General features: G+C 48.3%; 1 protein-coding gene across 3 annotated transcripts in view; it reads left to right on the forward strand.

Annotated features, from left to right (window-relative positions):
• Window positions 1–2827: 2827 nt before the first annotated feature.
• PRICKLE3 (prickle planar cell polarity protein 3) overlaps window positions 2828–27667 on the forward strand; it is a 34395-nt gene continuing 9555 nt past the window's right edge. The window contains exons 1-5 of one of the 3 annotated variants that reach the window (XM_080988134.1): window positions 2828–2973; window positions 13523–13608; window positions 15472–15655; window positions 20131–20244; window positions 27049–27186. In XM_080988134.1, the coding sequence (XP_080844260.1) occupies window positions 2932–2973; window positions 13523–13608; window positions 15472–15655; window positions 20131–20244; window positions 27049–27186 (564 nt within the window). In that variant the 5' untranslated portion in view covers window positions 2828–2931. Of the gene's footprint in view, window positions 2974–5222; window positions 7331–13522; window positions 13609–14790; window positions 14902–15471; window positions 15656–20130; window positions 20245–27048; window positions 27187–27667 lie in introns of those variants that run through there. The other 2 variants (XM_080988135.1, XM_080988136.1) reach the window with 2 other exon arrangements.

A 27667-nucleotide genomic window follows, 5' to 3' on the forward strand; every position in this document is an offset into this window, starting at 1 on the left:
GGGGTTCCCAAGGGATGAAGGCATACATTGTGTGATATGGAGCAGTTCACTAGGAAATGCATCCATTTCCTGAGACAGTAGCCTCACTCTGCCTAATAGCAGAGCAGAGCCTGATGCCACTGACCTGCTGTGCCTCCTCTAGCTGCTTCAGGTTCCCCTTTCCAGCCCCAGTCTTCCTTGACACTGGATTTTTCTTCTTCTAAATTTGCTTGTATTCATAGATGCAGTTACTGTTGTTCTATTTATTTGCCGCTTACTGCAAACAAAAGCCAGCTGTGCCCTTTTCCAGAATACACCATTCTGGGGGCGCCTGCCGAGACCACATAACACCGGCCTTGAAAGACCTAAATTGGCTCCCAGTACGTTTCCAAGCACAATTCAAAGTGTTGGTGTTGATCTTTAAAGCCCTAAATGGCTTCGGCCCAGTATACCTGAAGAAGCATCTCCAAACCCATCGTTCTGCCCGGACGCTGAGGTCCAGCTCTGAGGGCCTTCTGGTGCTTCCTTCACTACGAGAAGCAAAGCTGCAGGGAACCAGGCAGAGGGCCTTCTTGGTAGTGGCACCCGCCCTGTAGAACGCCCTCCCACCAGATGTCAAAGAGATAAACAACTACCTGATATATAGAAGACATCTGAAGGCAGCCCTGTTCAGGGCCATTGAGCATGCTCAGTCCCTACTGGACTGTTTTGGGATGGCTCCCACTCCACTTAGAACTTTTTTCCTGAAGGGTTTTTTTTTTGGTACTTCTGCAGACCTCTGGGTTTATCCAAGCCTAGGGATGCCTCCCTCTAATAAGTGGATGGTGCCATGACAGATACACAATGATCCACAGTCGGAGGACTGAGTTTGCTACGAGAACATAGGATGTACATGAACTACTATAGACAGTACTTCCAACTGCCATGTAAAAAAGGTGCTGAATAAAGGTGAGGTATTAGGAGTACGCAAATATAACTACCATTACTCTCTTGTGGATTAGCATCCCTGCCTTCAAGCTCTGGAAAATGTGTGATTTGTGCATAGAGGGAAGGGAGAAGTGGGAAGGAGCTAGAACATCTATACAGGGTCAGTTCGTTTTGTGAACTGACATCGCACTTATAAGCATTGGTCCCTTATAGTGTTTTACACTCTGAATTGGCTGCTAGTCTGAAACATCATGCTTAATTCTGTGTTAGATTGAGTCCACCAGTTTGTTGTATGTTTGTTTGTATGTACATATTTTTACATGCAGTACATTTAAAGCCCATTTAAGGCACATCTCCCCCAAAAGAATTCTGGGCACCTCAGTTTACCCCTAACAGAGAAACAATTCCCAGCACCCTTAACAAACTTCAGCTCCCAGGATTCTTGTTTGAGAGGTGTTTTAATTGTATGGTGTGCATGCAACCTATATCCTGCTACTCCTCCTGGAGTTCAGGGTTTTTCTCACAGCTTTCACAGTGTAATGGGCTAAGCTCACCGGGCCAAGTTCACCCAGTGGAGATTTGGACCCAGGTCTCCCTTCGTCCATCCAAATCCAATGTTCCACCTATTATACTGCCCAACAAATCTGCTGGTGATGACAGTAGTAGGTAATATCAAAATATGATTTATCTCCTGCAGAGGAAGGGATTTGCCATCTTCTCCAGTGTAACTTGCAGGCTGCAAAGATGGAATTTAAAATTATACTCCCAAGATGTTTTTATTCACAATTATAATGGCATCCATTAGCAAATCTAGGCTTGCTCACTCCCTTGTTTTAATATGCTCAAGTACAAATATGGGCTAGAAGTATATACTTAAACATTGCTTCAGGAGAGAGTTTACACTGGCAAGTCTCCAAATGATGCCATCTTTGGTAACAGCCCAGACTTGGTAGGATTCCATAAAAGTCTCACTTGTGCTACTGTGATAGTAATTGTCTTAGATCTTCCTCGCTCTTTGTTTATTAGAGTCCACAGTCACAGAGCTGGAGAAGAAGTTCTCTCCCAGGTACACTAAAAATCAATTACTGGTCTATATATTGAAATTTGCTAGGATATCTTCTAAAGTGCCTTTATCTGTTTTTGTGTGTGTGTGTGTTTTATAGCAAAATTTGACTCTGAATTTGTTTACCATCATGTTGCAAATTAAGCAGGAGAAAAGCAGCGTTTTAAATAAGCGATTGGTTTGTGCCGCATGGCATGTTGTTAGGGACTAGTGGCTAAAGCAATCAAACTGAACGAAACATCTTAATATTCTGTAGGTAAGAGCCGAGGAGGCCCGTAAAAACGCATGGATGGAAGAGGGCAGGTGGCTTGTTCTTAGGTGGTGGGTGAAGGAGTGGCTGGGGGTCTGGATGGGAAGAATGTGGCAGCGAGGCCAGAGGAAGGGAAAACGGATCGCGCTGATAGGAAGTGACAGCAGCGGGCACAGAAAGGGTGCGGGGAAGGGGTTTAAAGAGGGTGATGGATGGGAGGTGACAGCGGGAAAGGACCGGCGAGGACGGGGCTGGAGGAGCCCCGGCCAGCTTGGAGGCGCAATGCAAAGCCACCTGCTATTCAGGGGTTCAATCCTGCCTGGCGGGTGGTCCCTGACCTCTTCCCGGGAGGCCGCCCCACCGCGCGCGCAGAGGATCGCTCGCCGGATCCTTTTGCGCTCTTGTCCGGCTGCAGAGCCTCGCCAATGCGCGACTCCAGCAGCAAACTGGAGAAGCCGGTAGGAGGAGAGCGGCGCGCGGAGAAGGCGATCCTGCGGGGAGGAGGGACGGGAGCCTTGCGCGTCGCAGGGCAGGCGAAGGGGCGGGCCCGGGTGTCGGGCGGCGGGGAGGGATCGGCACGCAGCACCTCCTCCCCTGGGGAGGGAAGAGCAACGCCGCCGCCGCCGCCGCCGCCGCCGCAGCGCCCGGGCGCAAAGCGGGAGCCTGGAGGTGGGCGCGTCGCCCGGGCGCTGGAGACGGCGGGATCGGGGCCATGTTTCAGCGCGGGTCGCGGCGGCGCCGATCCACCCGAGCCGTGAGTCTTTCTCCCTGCGGAGGCGGCGGGGAAGGCGAGGCGGGGAGCCAGCCTGCCGGGACGCCGACGAGGCCCGCGCCGGTGCTGCGCTCACTGGCCAGGAAGGGGCGGGCGGGCCAAAGGCACCCCGGGATCGGGGGAAGGGGTTTTCGGAGGGCGGAGAGGGGGGGTCCCTAAGGGGCGTTGCTCCCCCCATTTCCTCTCCCCAAGGGCTAATTGTCTCCGAGGGAATCGGGACCTCTGTGCCGGATCGGACCCGAGGCCTGTCTCGCCCGGCACCCTGTTCCTTACAGAAGGCGACCCCCGAGCCGGACGGGAGCGCAGCCGGCCTCTCCAGCGCCTGCTGTTCCCCGGCGGGCTGCTTCTGATCTCCGTCGTGGCCAGGGGCCGTGGGTCGATTTATTCTCCATGCATTTGTCTGATCCTTTTTAAAAAGCCACCTAGGTGGTCACTACCACGTGTTGTGGTAGTGCATTCCAGGGTGGGAAGCAGAATTTCCTCTCGTCTGTCGCGAATCTCTCTCCCTTCATTTTATAACAGAGGGAGAAAAGCTTGTTTCCATACACTGACTCGATGCTAGGTGTAATTTTATATACCTGTGTTATATCCCCACCCCTTACTCACCTTTTTTCCAACCCCCAAACACTGCGCTCCAGTCCTCTGATCATTTGGATTGCACTTTTCTGCATCCTTTCTAGCCCCACAATATCCTTTTGAGTTTTTGCAACCTGAATTATACACCATATTCCCAGTGTAGTTTTACCATAGGCTTGTATAAGGGCATTTCAGTATTGACAGTTTTATTTTCAATTTCTTTCCTTGCGATTCCCTAAGGTGGAATTCATCCTTTTCACAGCTGCCACATGTCAAGACAGCATTTTCACTGACCTGTCCTTCACAACCTTACAGCCTCTTTTGTGGTCTGGCATCACTAGTTCAGATCCCGATAAGGTTTAAGTGCAATTAGGATTTTGTGAGAAACTTTGTGAAAACCGTATTAAAAACCCAAGTACACAGCTTCTACAAAGATTTGTTGGCACCTTTGAAGAACTCTAGGAGGATAATAAGACAGGATTTGCCTTTGCAGAAGCCATGCTGATTCTTCAGAAAGGCTTGTTCTTCTATATGCTTGATAATCTTATCTTTAATAATTTCCGCAAATTTACCCAGAACAGATGTTAGGCTAATCTGCTTGTAATTTCCTAGATTCCCCCAATTATTATTATTTAAATAGTTTTATATTTGCCACCTTCCAGTCCTCAGGTACAGAGGTCAATTCTAGGGAGAAGTTGCATATTTTTGTTAAAGACCAGCAATTTCATATTTGAGTTCTTCAAGAACTTTTAGGTGGATGCCACCTGGGCTCAGCATTGTGCTAATTTTTAATTTGTTAATAAAGTTCACCTCTGTCACCACAGCCTTGCTAAAAAAGCCACTTCAGGCATAGGCATATTTTGCACTGACATATTGTGAGAGTTTTAAAAGGACTGTTGTACCATAAATAAGGCTTTCTATGGAGCTACTTGGGGACACAGGTGGTGCTGTGGTGTAAAACACTGAGCCTAGGGCTTGCCGATCGGAAGGTCGGCAGTTCGAATCCCTGCAATGGGGTGAGCTCCTGTCGCTCTGTCCCTGCTCCTGCCAACCTAGCAGTTCGAAAGCACGTCAAAGTGCAAGTAGAGAAATAGGTACCGCTCCAGCGGGAAGGTAAACGGCTTTTCCGTGTGCTGCTCTGGTTCGCCATAAGCGGCTTAGTCATGCTGGCCACATGACCCGGAAGCTGTATGTCCCTCAGCCAATAAAGCGAGATGAGCGCCACAACCCCAGAGTCGGCCACGACTGGACCTAATGGTCAGGGGTCCCTTTACCTTTGCCTATGTGGCGCAAGGGCCTCCCTTTCCTGTGCTCAGAAGATGCTATGGGGTACTGAGTTGCAGGAGATGGCTGTGAAAGCAATATAGGTTAGATCATGGGTAGACAAACTAACACCTGGGGGCCCAGTTGCTTTCTAAATCCAGCCCACAGATGGTCCAGGAATCGGCATGTTTTTACATGATTAGAATGTGTGTTTTTATTTAAAATGCATCTTTGGGTTATTTGTGGGGGCATAGGAATTCGTTCATCCCTCCCCCAAAAAATATAATCTGGCCCCCCACAAGGTCTGAGGGTCAGTGGGCTGGCCCCCTGCTGAAAAAGTTTGCTGACCCCTGGCGTAGATGTTAAGGTCTAAGGGTTTAGTGGGACACCGAGGTATGGAGAGTATATGTTGTAAGAGTTATTAAACGGTTGCTACAGATGTCGGGACTCTGGGCATTATAGGGTTCAGTGGGCCGCTGTGTTGTGCCATTGCACTGGCATCCCAAGGCATTTCAGAGGAGTTATATGGCACCAGGATCGCTTCCCCTCTCCGTTCTAAGGACCAGAGAAGATGCTGAGAAAGGTTGAGGCCTAGAAACATTGTAAGATGTTCTCTAGAGCAGTATGGAGCCTTGTGGGATAATGTGTTGCCCAGCTCATGGAAGGACTGCTGCCGCAGAAAACGCTGTCGGTTCCTGTGTTCCTTGGTTTGGTGGTGTGTGTGAGCTTGCACATCCTATAGAAACTAAGCTGTGGTTGATGACTTGAGGGAATTCTGATCAGAATTGTTGTAGCTGTTACCCAAGGTGATTATAATGGCTTACTCTGGGGTGCCAGGGCCTTCTAAGGCCCTAATGAGGTGCTATGGGGTACTGTGTTGCAGAGTCCTCAAAAAGTGTTCATGAGGTACTTTGACAGTGCTTGCTAGATACTGAGATACTGGGATTCTTGCAAAGAATGTTATAGAGAGGCTTTGGTTTCATCAAGGAAGACTGTTCCTAAACAAAAGCATATTTTAAGGACCAGACTAGCTATTCCTGATCTCCGGAGTAACCCTCCAGATGTTGCTGGACTACAGTGCACATCAGCCCTGGCCATCATGGTTGTAGTTCAACAACTTCTGTAGGGTACCATGTTGCCTACCGCTGCCTTTACTGTTAAGAGGTCCTGGGTGTGCATTTTTATGGCTTTAAAAGAAATTTCTGGAGTGGGCCATGCAAGAGTAAAGTCAGCTTACTTGAGGACTGCAGCAAATTTACTTAAGTGTAAATGGTTTGGTCCCTGTATACCTCTAAAGCACAACCTCCACACCTATGTTCCATCATGGCCAATAACCAAGAGCGTCCGCTTGCACATACCACCCCTGTCCTAAATTTGAGCAGCAATGGCATGTGGATAGATTATTGCATGGGGCCACTTCCTTCTTGAAGACCTCACCAGAGACAATGCTAACCTTTGTTTTTGTGGGCAGGTGGGGAAGCAGTTGGTGGCTGGGAATATGAAAGTGTTTATTTTAATACATTTAAATATGCTGCACATTCCTATGAAATACTGCCTTTAGTTGTTTATCTAGCATATAACCATAGTCTTGATATATCAGTGCTCTGAAATCTGAGACGTTATAGGCAAGGTACATAGGAACTTTCCTTCTACTGGATCAGGCCATTAGCCCATCTAGGCCCGTATTGTCTGCACTGATTGACGGCGGCTCTCCAAGGCCTGAACAGAAAAATTTAATTGTGTGTATGTGCTGGTAGCTGTGGAGCATCACATTGCCAAGAGATCCAAAATGCTTTGGGGTCTGTTCCAGGGCTCACGAGGGATTCTGAGGGTCTCTGAGCTACTGGAGCTTCTACAAAAATTATAGGATTTCGTCTCTTCAATTCCTATTTTGCAGAGGATATACGTCTGTCCCTAATTCTTGCCGCTATGGCTGACACTGAGTTTTCCCAATGTATGGATTGTGTTGTTCTTATAGCATTTTGTATCCCCTTAGTCAAGTGCCATGACACGCTTGACACTAAATGAGTTAACAGGCAAAGTAACGTTTAAAATTGTCTCTGTGTGCAATTCATTACAGACATCCGACCCTGCCCTGTTGTTGGGGTCTGGAGCACAGGAAGAAGCAATTTAATCTCTTCCTGTTCCAGCTGCAAACTCCCTATCCCCACCCCAATGACTGCAAAGCTTGTGGGGAGAGTGAAATTCCCACTGGTGCTATTAACTTCTCTTCAGCTGGAGTCTGGAGATGAGGACTAAGGAGTTAAACCAAAGGCTTAATGGAAGAGGTGGGGTTTGCCAGAAGAGGTAGAAAGGTGGCGAGTTGTGTTGTGAGAGGGAGGGTGTTCTCCAACCAAGGCCTAAGGGGCAAAGAGAGAATGGGCGGAGGTGTTTAAGAGAGCAGGTGACTTTTCGGCAGCTAACCCCAAAGTCGTGGAGTTGAAGGAGTGAAGATCACAGCTGGCAGGGATCTCTCCGGACGCAAAGGCAGGGTAATAAGGTGGGAAATGAGAAATCAAGCCTGTGAAGGTTGGGTTTGGGGTGATGGGGACTCTGTGCTGCTCCACACTGGAGAGCCAGTGTGGTGTAGTGGTTAAGAGCGGTAGTCTTGTAATCTGGGGAACCGGGTTCGCGTCTCCACTCCTCCACATGCAGCTGCTGGGTGACCTTGGGCTAGTCACACTTCTTTGAAGTCTCTCAGCCCCACTCACCTCACAGAGTGTTTGTTGTGGGGGAGGAAGGGAAAGGAGAATGTTAGCCGCTTTGAGACTCCTTAAGGGGAGTGAAAGGCGGGATATCAAATCCAAACTCTTCTTCTCCTGGAGAAGACAACCGAGGCAATTATACAGCAAAGGTTCCTACGCTGGAGCTGCCCAGAAGGAGATGATGCACCAGCAGTAAGAAATAGGAAGGTTGTGTTGGACAAGAGAAGGCTCCCCTGTAGCCATGGCAACAGATGTGGAGATGCTGTCATCTCAGGGCCTTCTTCAGGTGGACTTATTGCAGACCTTTAGCAGGAGAGCTAGGGCTAAGTTTTACTCGGAGCAGCCCCTTTGCGATTAATGCGTCTAACTTAATTTCAGTGGGTCTACAATAATTAAGACTTAGTTGAATGCTCACCTGTAGCCCTTAATTTGTTGTGCTCATGTCCCAGTGTTGGGGTGTCCATGGGAGTGGAGGTTTCTGTTGTTTTCCTGCCTTGCCTTTGCCTTGGGGTGGATGGGGACCAGGTTGTTAACTCTCTGACTGGCCTCCTGGCTGACCTGGTTTCCTTGTTCAAGAGCAATCCAGGTTAGGTCCACACCTCTTGTTTGGTTCTGAGGGCTTGGGGCTGACAGGTGCAGTTCGGCAGCTGCAGTGGACACCTTTTGTGGGTGCATAAAGCTCAACCCCACATGATTGCCTCCCCAACGGGCTACCTGCCGACTGTGCCGCTCCTCCTCTCTGTTTTCCATCTGCTTTTCTTGGAACGTAGTTGTGGGTTTTGGAGCAAGATATTGGCAGCGGGCGGAGATCCAAAGGTGAAATTGGGCCCAGAGACTCACAAAATTGTGTGTGTAGGTGTCGAATGGGGCTGGTGGGCGGGTTGAGATTGAGCAAGAGAAAAGGATAGAGAGATTGTGTAGGAGCAGGAGTTCAGTAGGGTTCTCTGTCTTTACAATTCGTAATTCGGTGCAATGCTGCAGCTGGGAGCGCCAGAGACCCAAATCCTGCCGTAACGGATCAGGAGAAGTCTTTCCCTTTCAGTTAACATTGGGATTATTTAAGGCATTTTGGGGTCATGCTGGGCCATGGGGTGGGTAGAAGGCTGGTGGGGGTGGCGCGGGTGAAGGGGTTCTTGAACAGGGAGCAACTGTTGTGTGGGAGAAAGCATAGGGGTCGTATACGATGTATCCCAAATCTGGGATTTGGGGGGTGGGGTGGGGGGAGATTGCTTATTACGTCAGCCCTGGCAGATTTGATTTCCCAAAGCTGCATCTGATGAAATAGATCTCCGCCTTCCTTGAAATCCCTTCTAAGCTGCAGGAGGATGGGTAGCGGCAGCAGTTGGCAGATGTGAGGGGGAAAGAATCATCTTGCTTGTGGATACTGTGCAATCTCTCCAGCACCACGGAATAAGTTTTGGTTACAGTTTTGCTTGTTCCTGGTGGTGGCTGTCATCTTTTCGTTCCAAAAACCTTACCTCTGTGGGCATGGGTAAGGGGGCCTTTTCCTGAGCAGATATATCTATATCATCTATATCTATATCTATATATGAATCAAAGGGTCACATTCGTTTCTCTATGAACAGACAGTTCCTTTCCGATGGCAAGCTCATTTTTAAAGTTGCTGCAACGGCAGAGCCTTTGAGCATATGCAGAGTGTTTCCCAAAATTGAAGGGCACACGCTTCTGTTGAGAACAGGTTCATAACAACACATGCGTTTAACACACAAACGATCATTTGCTTTATATCTTTATGCTGTGGCAACAGAGTTGAAGACTGAAATTCTGGTAGATGGGTAAAAATTCTGGCCAGGTAGAGATCATGGTTCCCTAGTTTGCTTTTCCTTATTTTTAAAAGTTTCATGCTGCCTTTCCACAGCTTGAGATGGGTCACATATATATATATATATATTAAATGAGAACAATATATAGAGTTGACAGCAGGTAGTTAAAAGTGAAACTTCAGACTCGGGGGGTGCCAGGAATGCTTCACTGAGGCGCCAGAGCTAGCCTTTTCTACTGCCTCCATCTTGATTCTGTTGTGCTCGGTTCACCCTTTTTTTCCAAAGGGATTTTTTTCCTGCCCAGTTTCCAGGCACTGCTTCAGCGATTCTTGCCTTGGGGGAAGTGGGAGCGGCTCCTGGCACCTTCTCCCCCCCCCCCCCTTTCCTGGTGTGTCATCTTAGCTGTTCATTGGCGCAAGGAAACCCACACCAAAGAGGCAAGACGGATGAAAAGTGGCAGGAAGGGAGAGTTAAGAAAGTTCTTTTTCCGCATCGAGGCCTTTCCACTTTTACCCTGTTTCGCCCCCCAATTAATATTTTTTGAGGCACTTTGCTGCCCACTTTCTCAGCCACCTGTGGTGGCAGGAAGCCAACATCTGGCCTGTTTATGTCTTGCTGAACTGAGCTGAGGCAGGTCCTGGCCTGTGGGTGGCTTCCGGCACCCAAATGAAGTTACGCTTCTCCCACAGTGCCTTGCTGCTCTCAGACGGGAATTAGCTTCCTTACAAATCCTTCTTTAGGCCAAAGTGCAGACAGGATTTCACCCACGAGTCTCCGGCTGCTGCGGTTAACAGTCAGGAGTGATGATAATGATAATGATAATGATTATTATTATTATTATTATTTATTTATACCCCGCCCATCTGGCTGGGTTTCCCCAGCCACTCTGGGCGGCTTCCAACAAAATGTTAAAATACAATAGTCTGTTAAACATTAAAAGCTTCTCTAAACAGGGCTGCCTTCAGATGTCTTCTAAAAGTCTGGTAGTTGTTGTTCTCTTTGACATCTGGTGGGAGGGTGTTCCACAGGGAGGGCGCCACTACCGAGAAGGCCCTCTGCCTGGTTCCCTGTAACTTGGCTTCTCACAGCAAGGGAACCGCCAGAAGGCCCTCGGCGCTGGACCTCAGGCAGAACGATGGGGGTGGAGACGCTCCTTCAGGTATACTGGACCGAGGCCGTTCAGGGCTTTAAAGGTCAGGACCAACACTTTGAACTGTGCTTGGAAACATACTGGGAGCCAATGTAGGTCTTTCAAGACCGGTGTTATGTGGTCAAGGCGGCCGCTCCCAGTCACCAGTCTAGCTGCCGCATTCTGGATTAGTTGCAGTTTCCGGGTCACCTTCAAAGATAGCCCCACATAGAGTGCATTGCAGTAGTCCAAGCGAGAGATAACTGGAGCATGCACCACTCTGGCGAGACAGTCCGCAGGCAGATAGGGTCTCAGCCTGCATACCAGATGGAGCTGGTAGATACCTGCCATGGGCACAGAATTGACCTGTGCCTCCATGGACAGCTGCAAGTCCAACATGACTCCCAGGCTGCGCACCTGGTCCTTCAGGGGCACAGTTACCCCACTCAGGACCAGGGAATCCGCCATACCTGCCCGCCTCCTGTTCCCCAAAAACAGTACTTCTGTTTTGTCAGGATTCAACCTCAATCTGTTAGCCGCCATCCATCCTCCAGCTGCCTCCAGGCACTCACACAGGACCTTCACTGCCTTCACTGGTTCTGATTTAAAGGAGAGGTAGAGCTGGGTATCATCCGCATACTGATGAACACCCAGGCCAAACCCCCTGATGATCTCTCCCAGAGGCTTCATGTAGATGTTGAAAAGCATGGGGGAGAGGACAGAACCCTGAGGCACCCCACAAGTGAGAGCCCAGGGGCCTGAAACTCATCCTCCACTGCCACTTTCTGAACAGGGCCAGTGTGAGGGAATATATTGCCATTACCAAACATGCGCGGGCATCCTGATTTTGGAAGCACCTGCCCATGTCGGTACAGGCCCCTGTCACTGGGGCCGCAGTCAGGGGACCTTGTAGAAATGTCTCTAAGTTTAAAATGTTGCTGCCTGAAGGTTTGAGGAGCAGGCTTCAGGCGACCTGCTTTGCAACGGCAGACCCTTGTTCCAAGAGACAGCGTAGCAGCCACAGAGTCGGTTCCGCCATGAAGCTCACTGGGTTACCTTGGGCCAGTCAGTGTCTTTTAGCCCGACCTACCTCACAGGGTTGTTGTAAGAATAAAATGAGGCGGCACAGGGCCACGTGCACCAACTTTTGCTCCATGGAGAAATGATGCTGATATAAACGCAGTAATTAACAAATAAATGCTAAATATCTTCTCCTAGCTGCCTTGTACCCGGCATTGCCTGGGAATTCTAAGAAACCCCCCTCCCCCCAAAAAATCAGTGCAGTTTTGAAATCTGTTTTAAACCAGAGTTTCTTGATCTCAGGAACCATCATGTAAAATTTAGTTAACGCTTTCTTAGCCACTGTCCGTCCAAATGCCTAGCAAGTTACCAAAATATATAGTCGAAGATGGGAACAGTCACAAAGGCGTGGACAGCTGGTGTCAAAAGGGAACCTGTGTGTGGTTGGCGATTCCTGGTTATTCAGGATTCCTGACTGATGGGAGCAGATGGACAAGGCTGGTGTCAATACTGGTGGAAAGGGGGGTTGCATATTGATGGCAATCAATGGGTGCAAACCATAGCGATGAGGGTGTTCTGGCGAGATTGGCAGAGCTGGTGACACACCTGGTGAATGGGTAGCGGTCCTGCTGATGGGTAGATGCTGAACCAAAAACAAACCCCTGTGTTGCAATAAGAACCAATCACAACAATACAAACACAACATGTAGGCTAATAGTCAAGTCAAGTCAAGCAACCTTTATTGGCATCACATAAGAACATTCAGAATACATTTAAAATAGCTAGGCCAGTGCGATCTCGTCGCCACCCCAACAGCGCAGTCACCCGCCAAAGGGCAGAAGAGGCGAGCAATCCACCTCATCTCTGAGGGTTTCCAGCAAGGGCAGGATCCTGTAGCTTACTTCGGCAACAAAAAATCAAATAGAGGAACTTAGCTACTGTCTTGGTGAGCTCCTGGTCTCTCCCCTGTAATAAGAAGCGCATAACCTCCGTCTCTGGTTTCCATGTTGGAATACATAGATGGTCTAGAAATCCTTGGCAGAGATCATCATACATTTTACAGTTAAGGGCCATGTGAGCTAGAGTTTCCACCAGGTGGGCATCACATGGGCAGATCCTATCTCCTTCTGCCAAAGCCACAAACCTACCCCAAAGGAGGTTAGAAGGATTAGAATTGAACCTGGCCAGTGAAAAGGCCCTTCTTTCTTGTGGGTTAAACAAAAATTGTAAATAATTAAGATTAAATTCCTGCACCCAAGAGAGTCGAAAATAAAGAGGGGAGCATGTTTTTTCCACAGCTGAGATTAGTTCCTGGCGATCTATGTCCCACAGCCTAGTTTTCAACATGGTCTTGGCGACTGGGAAAGCCACAGCGCCCAGGAGATCCTCTGAAAGCCTGAGTTGTAGGCTAATAGTTAGTAGAGAATATATAATAGAATAATGATATCATTCAAATTATAGGAATAAGCCAATACTACTGAGGTAGCTCAGTTTTGTTATCATTTATCAGTTGTATGCCTTGTATCTTATTTCCAGCTGATGAAGACTATTACAAAACAGTAGTATCATTCTGGAGACACTGTCCTTTTGAAACCTTTGAGATGTCTTCTGTTGAAACTTTTGAAAGACTATTGTGAGACTGTCTTTAGACATCTGTTTTGAACACAGTTACCACTCTGTTATATTGCACATATGAACTTTGATTGGCTTATTCCTATAATTTGAATGATATCATTATTCTATTCTATAGTCTCTACTAACTATGAGCCTACGTTTTGTGTTTGTATTGTTAAGATGGGTAGATGCTGACTTCCGGGTGTGAATGTGTACTGTCACAATAATACTAACAATTTTATTATTTATGCCCCTCCTATCTGGTTGGGTTCCCCCAGCCACTCTGGGCGGCTTACAGCATCTATAAAAACATAGTCAAATATTGAGCATTAAAAACTTCCCGATACAGGGCTGTATAGGGTATTATCTGGTGATACTGGTGGATGTTGGTGCTACTGATGTTTCTGCTGCTGACTTCTTGTCCCTCTGTCCCACAACAGCTGCCTGAGGTGGAGGACCCTGACCGGGGCCAACCGTGTCAGAGGTGTGGAGAGCAGTGCCCAGGCTTCCTCGTGCATGGATGGAGGTAGGAGAATGTGCTGTCCCTCCCTCCCTCCATCAAATCTCCCTCCATCCTCTGTGAGATCTCCCCCTCCCCAACTGTCTCCCTGTTTATTGGACCTCTAGGGATTATTTGTGCTGTGTTGCCCTCCTATGCCATGGGTTGTATCTAACTGGGTCCCTTCTATCACTTGACACCTCCCATGCTGCTTCAAAGGCCCCCCAACCCCCTGGTGCACATATGGGGAGGTGGGCTGCAGAAGGAAAGGGGGGAATAAGCAAAAAATGGCCTCTCCCTCAGCTGTCCATGGAAACCTCCGCTGGATTCTAGAGGGCAGAGAAACACAGTTGGATCCAAACCCCTGTGGATCCACAGCCTTTCGGGCTGTCATCTCCTTCCTAGGGAGCAAGTCCCATTGAACACGGCAGGATGGATTTCTGAGCAAGAAGAGAAACTGCAGGGTGTGCATCTCTTTCCTCCTTTTCTACCTTGCTGATTTGATTTGCTCTGTCTTGCACGCCTTTCGTTCCTCCCGTCTTGTACTTCGCGCCCTGCCTGCTGCCCCTCAAGCCTTTCTGAACAGAAATCTAGATAAGCAAGTTAAAACCTTCCCCCCTTTCCTCCTGTCACTATGGATTCCACATCCTTATTCATAGCTCTAATTTGTCCCTTGCCTCTCTGTTCGCATTCATGTCTTCCTCTTGCAGACACATCACTCCAGACTCATTTTTCTCTCTTTTTCACATCCAGCCTCCCCCCCCCAAAAAAAATTTGAATTGCAGCAGGAAAGCAGTGGAGTGGAAGAGCCTTTCCTTTCTGTCTCTTTCCATCACTCACTTCATTTCCGCCCACCCCCTGCCCCCGCCCTGGCGTAGCCCCCATCCTGCATCTTTCATTGTCCTCGTTCATTTCCAGGCACTTGTCGCTGTGGTCTTGCTGCCCGCAGAGACTGTAAGACACGGCACGCAGGACTCTCTCCCCTTCCTCTCTCTTTAATGAGCTGATGGCCCCGTTTTGCAGGAATAGCACAGCCTGCCATTGGGGCCCTTTCGCCCCACTCCTGCGTTCCCCTTTTGTGGGGCTGGAGAAATTCTCATGATGAACTTGTGCTTAAGAGTGCGATTAGGGGTGGGCGATTCACGGGAAGTAAGTGTGGTCTGTGTCATTTGCATTGCAGGGGCCGTGGTAAAACACAAACGTGGGAACTTGCACTGGAAGCCGCCCTTGGGGGATTTGCATGAAGGAGTGGGGCAGGTTAAACCACAGAGCCTAGGACTTGCCGATCAGAAGGTCGACAGTTCGAATCCCCGCGACGGGGTGAGCTCCCATTGCTCGGTCCCAGCTCCTGCCAACATAGCAGTTCGAAAGCACGTCCAAGTAAAATAGGTACCACTCTGGCAGGAAGGTAAACGGCGTTTCCGTGCGCTGCTCTGGTTCGCCAGAAGTGGCTTAGTCATGCTGGCCACACGACCCAGAAGCTGTATGCACGACCCCAGAGTTGGCCACGACTGGACTTAACAGTCAGGGGTCCCTTTACCTTTACCTTTAAGGATGAATTAGCACAGTGGTCCGCCACCACCACCCTGCTTTCTTCACACCATCAAGTTTGAACCTATCTTGTTATTCGGCTACTCAAACATCCTGTTTTTCCCTTATAACTGGTGGTCACAGCGACATTTGAGGTCTCTGCCTCCGTGTAGACTTGGTGCACCTTTTATATTTGTCAGGGTTGTGTCTCTTAGGGCTCAACAGGCGGGCGAGTTATGGAAAAGCGTTGAGGATCTTGAGGCAGCAGTAGAGCTTTGCTGGGCAGCTTGGTTGTCTCAGGGTCTAGTTGGTGTTCGGGGACTGTATCCCTGGAGACATTACGTTTCCCTTCCTCTGCAGGAAGATCTGCCAACACTGCAAGTGCCCAAGGGAGGAGCATGCGGTGCGCATGGTGCCTGTCGACCTGGAGAGGATGATGTGCCGCCTCATCTCTGACTTCCAGCGCCACTCGATCTCAGACGACGACTCTGGCTGCGCCTCTGAGGAGTACGCCTGGGTGCCCCCAGGACTCAAGCCTGAGCAGGTAACCCTAGAGCATCATCTGCACCAGGGTCTGTTTGGGATCCAGGATTGGAACTTCTGTACAGTGGACGCTCGGGTTGCGAACGTGATCCGTGCGGGATGCACGTTCACAACCCGCAGCGTCCGCAACTCGCAGTGGCGTGTCTGCACACAAGCGGGTTGCGATTCGGCGCTTCTGCGCATGTGCGACCGCCAAAACCCAGAAGTAACCCGTTCTGGTACTTCCGGGTTTCGGCGGTCCGTAACCTGAAAAAATGCAACCTGAAGCATCTGTAACCCAAGGTATGACTGTATCTTTAAAATTATTTGCAAACAAATAATCGGCTTATTATTGAATCACCGTACTTTTCTGTGTATAAGACTACGGTTTTTTCTTTTAAAATCATGCTAAAAAGTGGGGGTCATCTTATACATTGGTAGTACATAGGGTGGACGTTTGATTGGTTGCTGCTGCAGCTGTCAGTGGCTACTGTGCGTGCTATTGGTTGCTGCATCAAAGGTGTTGTTGATTGGCTGATGCTCCGGCAGGTGGGCGGGCGATTGGCAGCTTCTTCCGGTGATGGGACAGACGGAAGGTGGATTTTGCAACACGTGCGGGTGATCCCCCCTGAAAAAAGCTCAACATCCCTGGGCAATCCTCCGCAAAAAAAGCTGAACAACTCTGTGCCATCTCCCCCATTTTCTTAAATTTGAGTCCCCCAAAATAGGGGGCGTGTTATACACGGGGGCGTCTTATAGATGGAAAATTATGGTAATTTTTTTTTCATGTTTATATCTTAGGGTTTTGTGTCCTCAAATGCAAAACTGTCTACTTTGGTCTCAGTTTTGTCCCAGTGTGACTGTCATGGCTCCCCCAACACACACACACTATCCACAGGTGGGGGGCCATAGTTTGGTGAGTGTCCTGAGCAACGTCAGATGCCCTTGCCTTCCCATCCAACTTGGAACTACAGTTCCCAGAGTTCCCAGGAAGAGGAGGGAATGACTTCCAAAGCTAGTTTAAGCCTGTAGCGTAAATTGGAGGCTTTCAAAGCTGCAGTTTCATGTCACGTAGCTTTTCTCTTTGAAGGAGGTCACGGAGATAAGTGAGGAAGTAATTGGTAAATTTCAGAAGGAGAAAAATATATGCTCTGTGCTGTTGGAGCCCTGCTAAGTCAAGAGGAGGCAGTTCTGATGAACCCCTCTGGGCCTTTCTGACCCAGAAGCCTTGCTACACCCTTGGCCACGTCATGATAATCTAAGATTATAATAATACCCTTTAAACTACAAGCTGTTCTCTTTGTGTTATTAAGGCTGGTTGTTAGAAGGGGGAGGGAAAAGCAGAGGCTGGTGACTATAGTAAATAACCACACCGAGACACAAACGCTGGCCTTTGGGATCCAGGATTCCCGTTCTCCTGAAGGAGTTAAATTAGATCCACCGCCAGACAGGAGCCAATTCGACCTGGTAGGGAGTGCAGGCAGCTGCCCTGGAGGGTAGAATTCCACAGGCTCCAGGTTAACCAGGAAAATCTTCTAGGGAGAGCCCAGTCCTCTGCCCACCCACTCAAGACATTTCAGGGTCATTTGGTCTGGAGAGGGAGGGGGAATCGCCCCACCCCTTTCCCCTCATTTCATATAACTGAACGGAGGGAGAACCCCCTTCCCTTAGGAACAGGTGAAAAGGAAAGTGCAGTCAGGAAAGCACTTGGGAAGGACATTCGCTATATATTTATCGCCTACCTACGACAGCATAACCCTCAAGTTCACCCTCACAATAACCCTGTTAGGTAGGCTAGGCTGAGAGATGATGACTGGCCCAAAGTCACCCAGAGAACTTTCCCCCCAAAAAAGCTATTTTTTATTAAAGCTCGAAAAACAAAGAAAAAGCAATATACAGAAATAACATCAAATCAAGCATTTTTTAACAGAAAAACTAAAAGAAAGGAAAAGAACAGACTTCCCATTCTCCGTCTATCAGCTTAAAAAACTTATTAAAACTCTTACAGTCATACCTCAGGATAAATGTGCTTCAATTTAAGTATTTTCGGGTTGCGCTCCGCGGTGACCTGGAAGTAACGGAGCACGCTACTTCCGAGTTTCGCCGCGCGTGCATGTGCAGATGATCAAAATGACGTCATGTGCATGCGCGGAAGCAGTGAAACGCGACCCACAGATGTGCAGACGCGGGTTGCGTTCGCTTCAGGATGTGAACGGGGCTCCAGAACGGATCCCATTCGCATCCCGAGGTACCACTGTACTCTGTAATAACATCCAACTTGTCTAATCTCCTTAAAGTCAACCAGTGCATTTTTTTGACCGTGTGGGGAATGGAACCGAGGAGGTTCTGCTCAGCGTAGACCCACTGAAATGAACAGACATTAGTAAGTTAGGGCCATTAATAACTAGCAAATACTAATCATTATGAACATGTTCACACGTCATGGTAAATCAGTGAATGGTTTACTGTAATGCGCCTACCTGGACTGTTTATCTCTTCTTTGCTCGCATCCAGAGAAAACAATTAAGCCCAACCAAAGATTGTGGTCTGCTTCATATCAACAAACGACAATCAATAAACTGGAGCAGATCTTCAGTACAGATCATAGTTCATTGGGACAAAGCAAACCACAATTTCTAGTTCAGATGTAATGCTAAGCCAGGGATCTTGGTTTGTTTCCTTCCATCACAAGCAGTAAGGAGAAAGGCAGGTGCAATTCACGTAGACAATAAACTGTGGATTATTCCTGGCTTACTGTGACGTGCGAACTATGATGGGCTGTGTGTGGGATCAAAATCCCTTGACCTGTCAGTGCAAGGATTCCCACTAGTGCAACGAGACTTTCCCCACTTCTTCTCCCACCACACACACCCTGGACCCTCCTCAAATCTGCTCTGGGGGGCTGGAGGGGAACCCCCAGAAGAGATTTAGGGGGCTCACAGTGGGAGTGAAGTCCTGTTGCACTGGAAGGATGGCTACGTTGGATACAAGCCTCTATCTTGCAAAGAGTAAGAATTTTTCACTGAGAGCTCGTTGTTGAAAAGCAGTATATAAATGTTCCAAATAAACGTGTGAAGGGTTGTTTTTTCCTTTTGTCGCAAGTGTTTTCCTTCTCTGACTAATCCATAATAGTGAATGGCAGCGATTTTTGTGTATTGAGAAGGGGGACTAATAGAATGCATTCAGGGACACATTTCTAGTGAGGAGAAAAACTACTTCTGTAAGATGCAAATTCAGTCCCTCCACTCATCCCCAGAGCAAAGATGACATTGGGTTGGATCCAGACTAGCAGTGCAACCCCATAGGAGTGTATTCAGAAGTGTGCCCCATTGAATTCAATGGGATCTACTCTCAGGTGAGTGAGCACAGAATTGCAGATTCATTTAGTTGTACTTAGGTCCCATTGAAATCAGTGGATCAAGTGATATTCTAAATTTCAGAAGCAATTTACTGGGTCAACTGATGTTCTAAAATTTTCAGGCTAGGATAATCGGTGCACTTTTTATTTTAAAGGAAGTCATTTGGTCTGATCTTTACCTTAATAAAGTTGAGGATTGTTCAGAACAAAATGGTAGGAAGTTTTTAAAAAGAGGCGGTGTCAATTTAATTACAAACCAGTTGCTGCCTTTTTTGTAGGGGGTGTGTTGTGAAATCTGATCACTTCAGCAAGGCCAGGCTGTAATCTGATTAGCACAGCTCTTGTTTTAAGCTGATTACTGAGAAACATTTCTTTAAGACTTTCCATTGCTTTCATTGTATAAGGTGTTTACCCTGCTTATCTTGTTGATTATCAGGAGAACCCATGGGGCATGTTGACCAAGAGAGAGTGCTTTTTCTGAGGCCATGCGCTGAGCTTATGAGCTCAGAGTGGTCTCTATCCGGTGCCCCTGAGTAGCTCTCACTGTGCACTGTTTGGAGAGTTGCTAGGAGTCCCGTTCTCCTTATAGAGCTACAATTCTCAGAGTTCCCTGTGAAGAAGGACTGATAGTTAAACCACTCCTGGAACTGTGCCTCTGTGAGGGCAATAGGGCATCTTCTAACAACTCTCCGTACCCTTAGCAAACTACACTTCCCAGGATCCTTTGGGGGGAAGCCATGGCTGTTTAAAGGGGCATCATTTTGCTTTAAACATGTGGTATGAATGTAGCCCAGGCATGGCCAAACTTGGCCCTCCAGCTGTTTTGGGACTACAGTTCCCATCATCCCTGACTACTGGTCCTATTAGCTAGGGATGATGGAAGTTGTAGTTCCAAAACAGCTGGAGGGCCACGTTTCGCCATGCCTGATGTAGCCTGAAGGAGATCACCGCGTCAATCCAAATTCGCTTCCACATTTTGAACATTCCTGTAAAGAACTTGCCTTCCTTGGACTCCTGGAAAACTTGGAGACGGAGCAGAAGGCCTCTGCTTGGGCTGCTGGGCAGCAGGACTCTAGCCCTTGTGAGCCTCACTTCTGGTCTCCCCTATTTGACCCACTAATGTCTCTCTTTACCTCCAGGTCTATCAGTTCTTCAGCTGCCTCCCAGAGGACAAAGTCCCCTACGTCAACAGCCCTGGGGAAAGGTACCGCATTCGCCAGCTGCTCCACCAGCTTCCCCCCCATGACAGTGAGGTGAGAAGGGCATTTTATTATTCCACACTGAGAAGGAACAGGATGATTTAAGAGGAATGGGTGTGCTTGCGAGCTCAGAGGGGTCGTATTGGCAGTACCTCGGGTTAAGAACTTAATTCGTTCTGGAGGTTTGTTCTTAACCTGAAACTGTTCTTAACCTGAAGCACCACTTTAGCTAATGGGGCCTCCTGCTGCCACTGTGCCACCGCCACACAATTTCTGTTCTCATCCTGAAGCAAAGTTCTTAACCTGAGGTACTATTTCTGGGTTAGCAGAGTCTGTAACCTGAAGTGTCTGTAACCTGAGGTACCACTGTACAGATTTTGCAGCAGAATTCAAAAGGATGCTGTAAACTGGGGTCAAACGACGACTCTCATCAGTCCCATCCAGTGCTGGCTGGGGATGATGGGCATTGTAGTCAAACAATATCTGTAGGCCAACAGGTTGATTACGGGTAACCCTGTGGGTGGTGACCAGATGTACGTTTTGCAAGCTCCGTCATTGAAGGCTGCAACTGAGGCCCTGCTGTTAGTCCACTACTTTTAGAAATACAGCTGGCAGGCGCTAGGGACAGGGCCTTTTTGGTGTTTTTGCCTCACATTTATGGAATTCCCTCCCTGGAGAGATCCAAAAGGCTCCCTTTCTTTCTGTTTGTGAGGTGGGTTTTGGAAAGTTTTCTTCAGACACGTATTTGTTGCAGATTTTCTCTCTGTGTCTGCTGTTTCCTTATTGCTGGTTTAGTGTGTTTATTAATCGCTTTGAGTGCATTGATAATGATATATTTTTTAATAATCATTTTATTATTTGTACTCCGCCCACCTGACTGGGTTGCCCTAGCCACTCTGGGCGGCTTCCAGCATATACAAAAACATAATAGAATGTTAAAAACTTCCCCATACAGTAGAAAAGCAGGGTAGACTTTTTTGTTTTAAATTAACATTCATTTTCTTCGACTAGGAACTGGCAACTCTCATTCATTCCTTTGTTCGTTTGTTCATTCATTCATTCAAAGGCGGCAGTGCCCTCCTATGTGGGGCTGCCCTTGATGACTGCCTGGAGGTCTCCGTGCAAAGTCCTGGCTGGGGCAAATTGCTGGGAGCACATCAGTTAGGGCTCAATGTCTGTATCGGCTTCACATGAATTTCAGGACTCAATTCTGTATGCGACTTTTGATTTATAAAGCCCTTATGGCCTTCAGGCCTGCATACCTCAGAAACTGCTTTCTCTGCTTTTCATCTTTGCCTTTTCAGATCTACTGAGAGCACCTTTGTGACTGCCACAATCCAGGCACTGTGTTTGAACAGCAAGGGCGTGTACAGAGGCGCCCTTGGTGGCTGCCCCACGGCTGTAGAAAATCCCCCTAGGGGCTGTTTCAAGTCCAAACCTTAAGACTTTATAGAGCAACTTTGCAAAATGCTTCCATTAGCAGCCCAGGATTCCTAATCACAAGGAAGAGGCTTCTACATGTACCTTTATTATTAATGTTGTATGTGGGACTGCTGGATAGGTGGGGGCTGCAGGCTGGGCTAGTCTAGGGGTTTGGCACACTTCTCCCTCACATGTTAGGGAATGCATGTGGGGGTGCTTGTCTCCCCACACCTATTGCTTTTGAACTTCTTATCCTACAGGTGCCACATTAATACCCATTCCGTATTTGTGAGAATTTGATCTTTTTAGTGTGGCAGCGCCTGCTAAAAACATCCTTATTTAGGCAAGCCTACGCAAGGTGGCACTGAGCCTCTTGGGCTTGCCGATCAGAAGGTCGGCGGTTCGAATCCCCACGACGGGGTGAGCTCTTGTTGCTCGGTCCCTGCTCCTGCCAACCTAGCAGTTCGAAAGCACGTCAAAGTGCAAGTAGATAAATAGGTGCCGCTCCGGCGGGAAGGAAAATGGCGTTTCCATGTGCTCCTCTGGTTCCAGTGTTTCATTGCGCCAGAAGCGGCTTAGTCATGCTGGCCACATGACCTGGAAAAACTGTCTGTGGACAAACACCAGCTCCCTCGGCCACTAAAGCGAGGTGAGCGCCGCAACCCCAGAGTCGTTCGCGACTGGACTTAACTGTCAGGGGTCCTTTACCTTTTTACCAGCTGGTTTGAAATGCTGATGTGAATTTTAACATATTTTAGAATTTTAACCTTTGGTATGTTTTTAAAGTATTGTTGTAATTTTTCCTTGCTTTTATCTTTTTATAAAATGCTTTGGGGGTGGTATGTTGATTTTTTACAATCAAATGGTATATAAATTTCATGAAATAAATGATGATAATAATAATAATAATAATAAACAGTCCTACTTCCCTTTCCAAACTTCATTTTTAGAGATCTCCCCCCGCCCTCCTTTCCCCAACTTGGGCTTGCCATCCGTTTGGCAGGGGGGAGTTTATAGATCCTTTCATGCAAACCAAGGGCCCACAGAGAAACTAGTTACCTTCTGTATGTTGCTAGACTACAATTCCCATCATCCCTGGACCACTGGCTATACTGGCTGGGGCTGATAGGAATTGGAGTCCAGCAAGATATCTGGAGGGCAGCAGGTTTAACAATTGCCAGCTATAGAAATGGAAAGGAATTTCCCCAGGGTGGTTGTGTTTGTTTTGCTTGCTTGCTTGAGGTGGGGATTTTTATTTTTTATATATTTTTTGCCTTCTCACTTTCTGTGTGTGGCTTTTGTTCTCTTGCTTTCAGTCATCAGCAGGTATCTGCTCTGCAGGCAATGTGTTCCCTCTCGCTCTCTGTTTGCGATCTGCACTACTGGGATTAATCTCTGTGTGTGTGACAGGCTGATAATCACGGTAGAAAAAAGCAGGCATTCTTCTCCAAATGGGTAGTGTGTGTTCTGCTAATTAATGCACAGCACTTCATGTAGTCTGTTTCCCCACCGCTTTCCTTTTTAAAAATTATTCACCAAGGTAATCCAGATCTTTCATCAAGGGGAATTTTCATTTTTCAGAATGTAAAAACCATGCAAGTCACACAGATGTGTTCCCTCCCCAGCCCCCTCACTTTGGACACTTTTCACGAAGCGTGGTTCACATACTACGTCTCAATAAGGGCTAGAAATGTTTAATGAAAACTAGAGGTCTTCAGGGGTCAGCAAACTTTTTCAGCAGGGGGCTGGCCCACTGTCCCTCAGACCTTGTGGGGGGCTGGACTATATTTTGAAAAATATATATGAATGAATTCCTTTGCCCCACAAGTAACCCAGAGATGCATTTTAAATAAAAGCACACATTCTACTCATGTAAAAACACGCTGATTCCCAGACCGTCCGCGGGCCGGCTTTAGAAGGCGATTGGGCTGGATCCGGCCCCCGGGCCTTAGTTTGCCTACCCATGTCTTAGGAGGGGAAACAGTTTCCACACTTGAACAGGGCTGCTGAGCATTCCCAGCGCTGATTGTATGTATGCGGGGAAAGAGTGAAGGGGGGAGATCTGTGGCCTGGGGGGTCTCCTCCACTTCAGATTGTAATCGGATGAAGGTTGCTGTGCTAAATACCTTTGCCCTTCCCATTCACAAGGCTCTTGTCTGTTGCTCCCAGGGGGCTGGATTAATGATTAGGCTAAGTGCTCTCCAAAGGAGAGGCACAGCACAAGGCCATTTCCCAGCCTCGCTGCTCGGAATTGCTAGGCCAAGGACGTCGCCAGCAAAACACGTTCCCCACAGGCATGGGGAAGGGCTGGCTTATGATGGGGACAGATGGTGTGTAGTGACCATTAACTGACTGGAAATGTAAAATGCTGTTTGCGCAGGCTTTTGTTTTTATTTTATTTGTATCCTCTCTTTTCGCTTGCTAGGAGCCTGGGGTCTTAACCTGGCTGTTTTTGTGACATTATGGGCACACGTGTGCTGGGTTGCTTGGGTGAATTGTAGAGTGGCAAGGTACCCCCAAAGGTCATCTAGTCCAACCCCCTGCAATACAGGAATCTCAGCTAAAACATCCACGACAGGTGGCCATCCGACCTCTGCTTAAAAATCTCCAAGGAAGGAGAGTCTGCCACCTTTCGTGGGAGTCCGTTCCACTGTCAAACAACTCTTACCGTCAGAAAATTTATCCTGATTTTTAGCCAGAATCTCTTTTCTTGTGACTTGAAGCCATGAGTTTGAGTCCTGACCTCCAGAGCAGCAGAAAACAAGCTTGCTGCATCTTCTATGTGGTAGCCCTTTAGATATTGGAAGAGGGTCTTCTTTTCTCCATTGTGCTTGTATTCAAACCACCAGGCATGGGCAGGCTTGGGCTCTCTTTATACTTGCTTGTTATCAGGAACTGGTGCTCTGTCCGTTAGTTGTCTGGATTTGATAGGCTGCCGGGTGGTGTTGACCTGGCTTCACCTTGTGAGTGGATGGTTCTCCGTTTACATCAGTGGTGAGGAGTCTGTGGTGCCCTCCATCAATCCCAACCAGCATCGCTGATAGCCAGGGATGATGGGGGTTGTAATCTGGGGTAGGCAACCTAAGGCCCATGGGCCACAAGCGGCCCACAGAGGTTGTTTAACCGGCCCACGAGCTGCCCACTCGGTAAGTCCCCTCACGCTGCACTAAACCAACGTGGCGCGGGGACTCGCTTCTGTGGTGCCAGAAATCTTGTCTGCGCATGCCCAGACACCAGAAATCACGGACGTGCGCTAACACACACACACAATCCGGCCCACAGAGGGATCTCCACTGGAGTGAACCGGCCCAGGCGAGGTAAACCTTGCCGACCCCTGTTGTAATCCAACAACATCTGGAGGGTTGCAGGTTCCCCATCCCTGGTGTAGACACACAAATGCAGAAACACCTTAAACTTTAGGGCTCTGTGAGATTTGTAGAGGTAGGAAGGAAAAGTTGGCACCTAAACTTCTGGTAAGAAAACTGTCACTGGCCATGATTCCTACGGGCGTGGAGTGGCATTGCTATCCCTTGGCGACTCTGAGGTGAAAATCCTCTGTATTTGGTGTTACACTAGAAAACTACTTCTCATTCATATTGGAAGTTCTGATAAGGGTGGCGCTGGGATTATTTCCCAGGAAAGAGGCACCTGACTCCTACAAAAATGGCGTCTTTGGAGGCCTGTGCCCTCCCCACCCTGTATAGACCTCACTTTTGCTTTTCCCCCAAACGCTTTGTGGGTCCTTTCTCTGAAACCAAAGGAGCAAGGCCGGCAAACACAGGGAGATGAGGTAACTGGAAGAGTTTCTGCACATGGAGAAATTGAAAAAGATTAGGGCTCTCGAACCTTCCCAAGATGATGATGATGGGGAGGGGGGGGGGAAAGGATCAGATAAAGATCCTGATTAGTGTTAGAGAAACCAGCTGTGGGGACTGCGGTTTATCCTTCGTTGTAATGAGAGGGCTGGAAGATGCCCGATGATGCCCTTCAGCATTCTGGAAACAAGGGTACAGTAGTGATTTCCTCATTCAGGGAGCTATAAAACAACATGGCCCTTTGCCAAGGGATTTTGGGAAGGCCGGCTAGTGCCAGGCAAGGACTGCAGTCCTCATCCCACAGGTGCCAGGTTAACAAAGCTGGGCTGCCATCCCAAGGGTGGGCCTTGTCCTGGGGCAATGGTTGGCTGGAGCCCAAGGCTGAGTATCTGGTGGGTTCCCCCAGGTGCGGAAGGAGGGTGGGGCAAGGACGAGACAGGTAGGCCAGCATTTGATTGGGAACTACAGCGCTGTGCAACCCAAGAGGTTTCTATAGGCGTTGTCCCATGTCCGTCCATTGGTAGCCAATCAGGATGGAAGGGAGGGAGGGAGGGTTAAGGTGGCCTCTGTAGTTTATTTACCTCCAGGACCTGCCTAGAGTTCCCAGTTTGAATCTCACCACATTTTTAAACGGGGACTAAAAACCAAGTTTGGGTTTCAAAAAGTAAGACACAACCTGTGATTGAGGCGATGGCTGTTAGGGGGACACAAGCTAAGAGTCAAGTTCAGAATCTCTCCCGCCCCCCTCAAAAAAAAACAACCCTGTCATTGTCAAAAGCTGAAGGTGAACTCTATCACAATCTGCACTTGGGAATGGGAATGGGAAAGAAGACAGACATTTCAAAATGGCGCTGAGAGTGTAGGGATTGACTTGCACCATTCCCCTGCTGCTGTGTCACAGACACCATTAGATGCTGTACAGTAGTTAAGATGGTAAGCCCATCGGGGCAGAGCCCTGCCTTGCTTCTTAATGTTAACTCTGTAAATCGCCGTGTTACGTCAGTGGTGCTTTGTAAATAATAACAACATCATTCCAAAAGGGGCCAATTGTGTTTTCTTAGCAATTTGCAGCTTCAGTGCAGGAAAAATACGATTTTCCAGGGACAGTTTTGATGGTGGAGGCACCACTACCTGAATCCCATCCACCTCTATTTGCAGATTGTATGGGTAACCACGGTGAATTCTGTGCGTTAAGACAGAGTCTGGAAAAAGACCTCCAGATATGCACTGACATCTCTTTCCCGCTTTGACGTGCTGTGCGGTTTCATCCTTGCAGGGCAAACATTTTATTTATTTTCCTTCTTATAAAGTTTCACCTTCCCTCGGGTCACTGCCTGGCTGCAGGGTTGTGTGGCTCTACTTGTTGCTGCTGCCTTTGATCTTTGTGCCCCAGGCCTGGAACCAGAGTGAGAGCTAAGCAGCTGAGTCCTCTTTTTTTGGTCTTGGTTTTAATTACAACATGTCTTTTTCTTTGGGGGCTCCCTTTGGGGACATAGGCAAAGCGCCTCTGGAACAGCAGCAGACACCCTGCCCCAAAGACGAGAAGACATCTTGACAGTATTGCTTTGGGCCCTCATTGACTAACTCTTCTCTCCCCTCTCCCCAAAAAATCTCTGCACAGGCTCAGTATTGCAGCTCTCTGGAAGAGGAAGAAGCGAAAGAACTGAAGTTATTCTCACAGCAACGAAAGCGAGAGAACCTGGGACGTGGGACTGTCCGCCTCTTCCCCGTCACCATAACCGGAGCCATTTGTGAGCAGGTATTGGGCCTCACTCAGGCACTGCCAGTGTCAACACAGTTTGAGAACCAGGGCAGGGTTGAAGAGTGGTTGGGAGACTGAACACGATAAGTCTTCAGAGCCAAGTTAGATATCTGGCAGAAGACCAGTGGGGCTGGCAGCCCAGTCCACTGCTGAACATCGAGAAAGCAGCAGCAGCAGCAGCAGCAGCAGCAGCAGCAGCAGCAGAGAGGGTCTGGGATTTTGGAGAGGGGAAGTGGCAGGTGGGAGAAACTTGCTTAGCCCTTTTTCTGCTTGCCACTTCTCACCATGTGTTCCACACTCCCTGGGTCAACTTTGCCCAGCTGGCGTCTCCAGACATGGCGTACTCAGACCGAGGGGAGGAAAGCAGGGAGAAGCGGTCACCCTTGCCCTTCAAATTGTGGCCTCCTCCTCTGCCCCATACTGGTTTCTTTATTAGTTTTAACATATCATTTTCAAATAATTAAACATACTTTTACAT

This window comes from Podarcis pityusensis (genome assembly GCF_964106645.2).
Source record: "Podarcis pityusensis genome assembly, chromosome: 17".
In the NCBI taxonomy this organism is placed as follows: Eukaryota; Metazoa; Chordata; class Lepidosauria; order Squamata; family Lacertidae; genus Podarcis; species Podarcis pityusensis.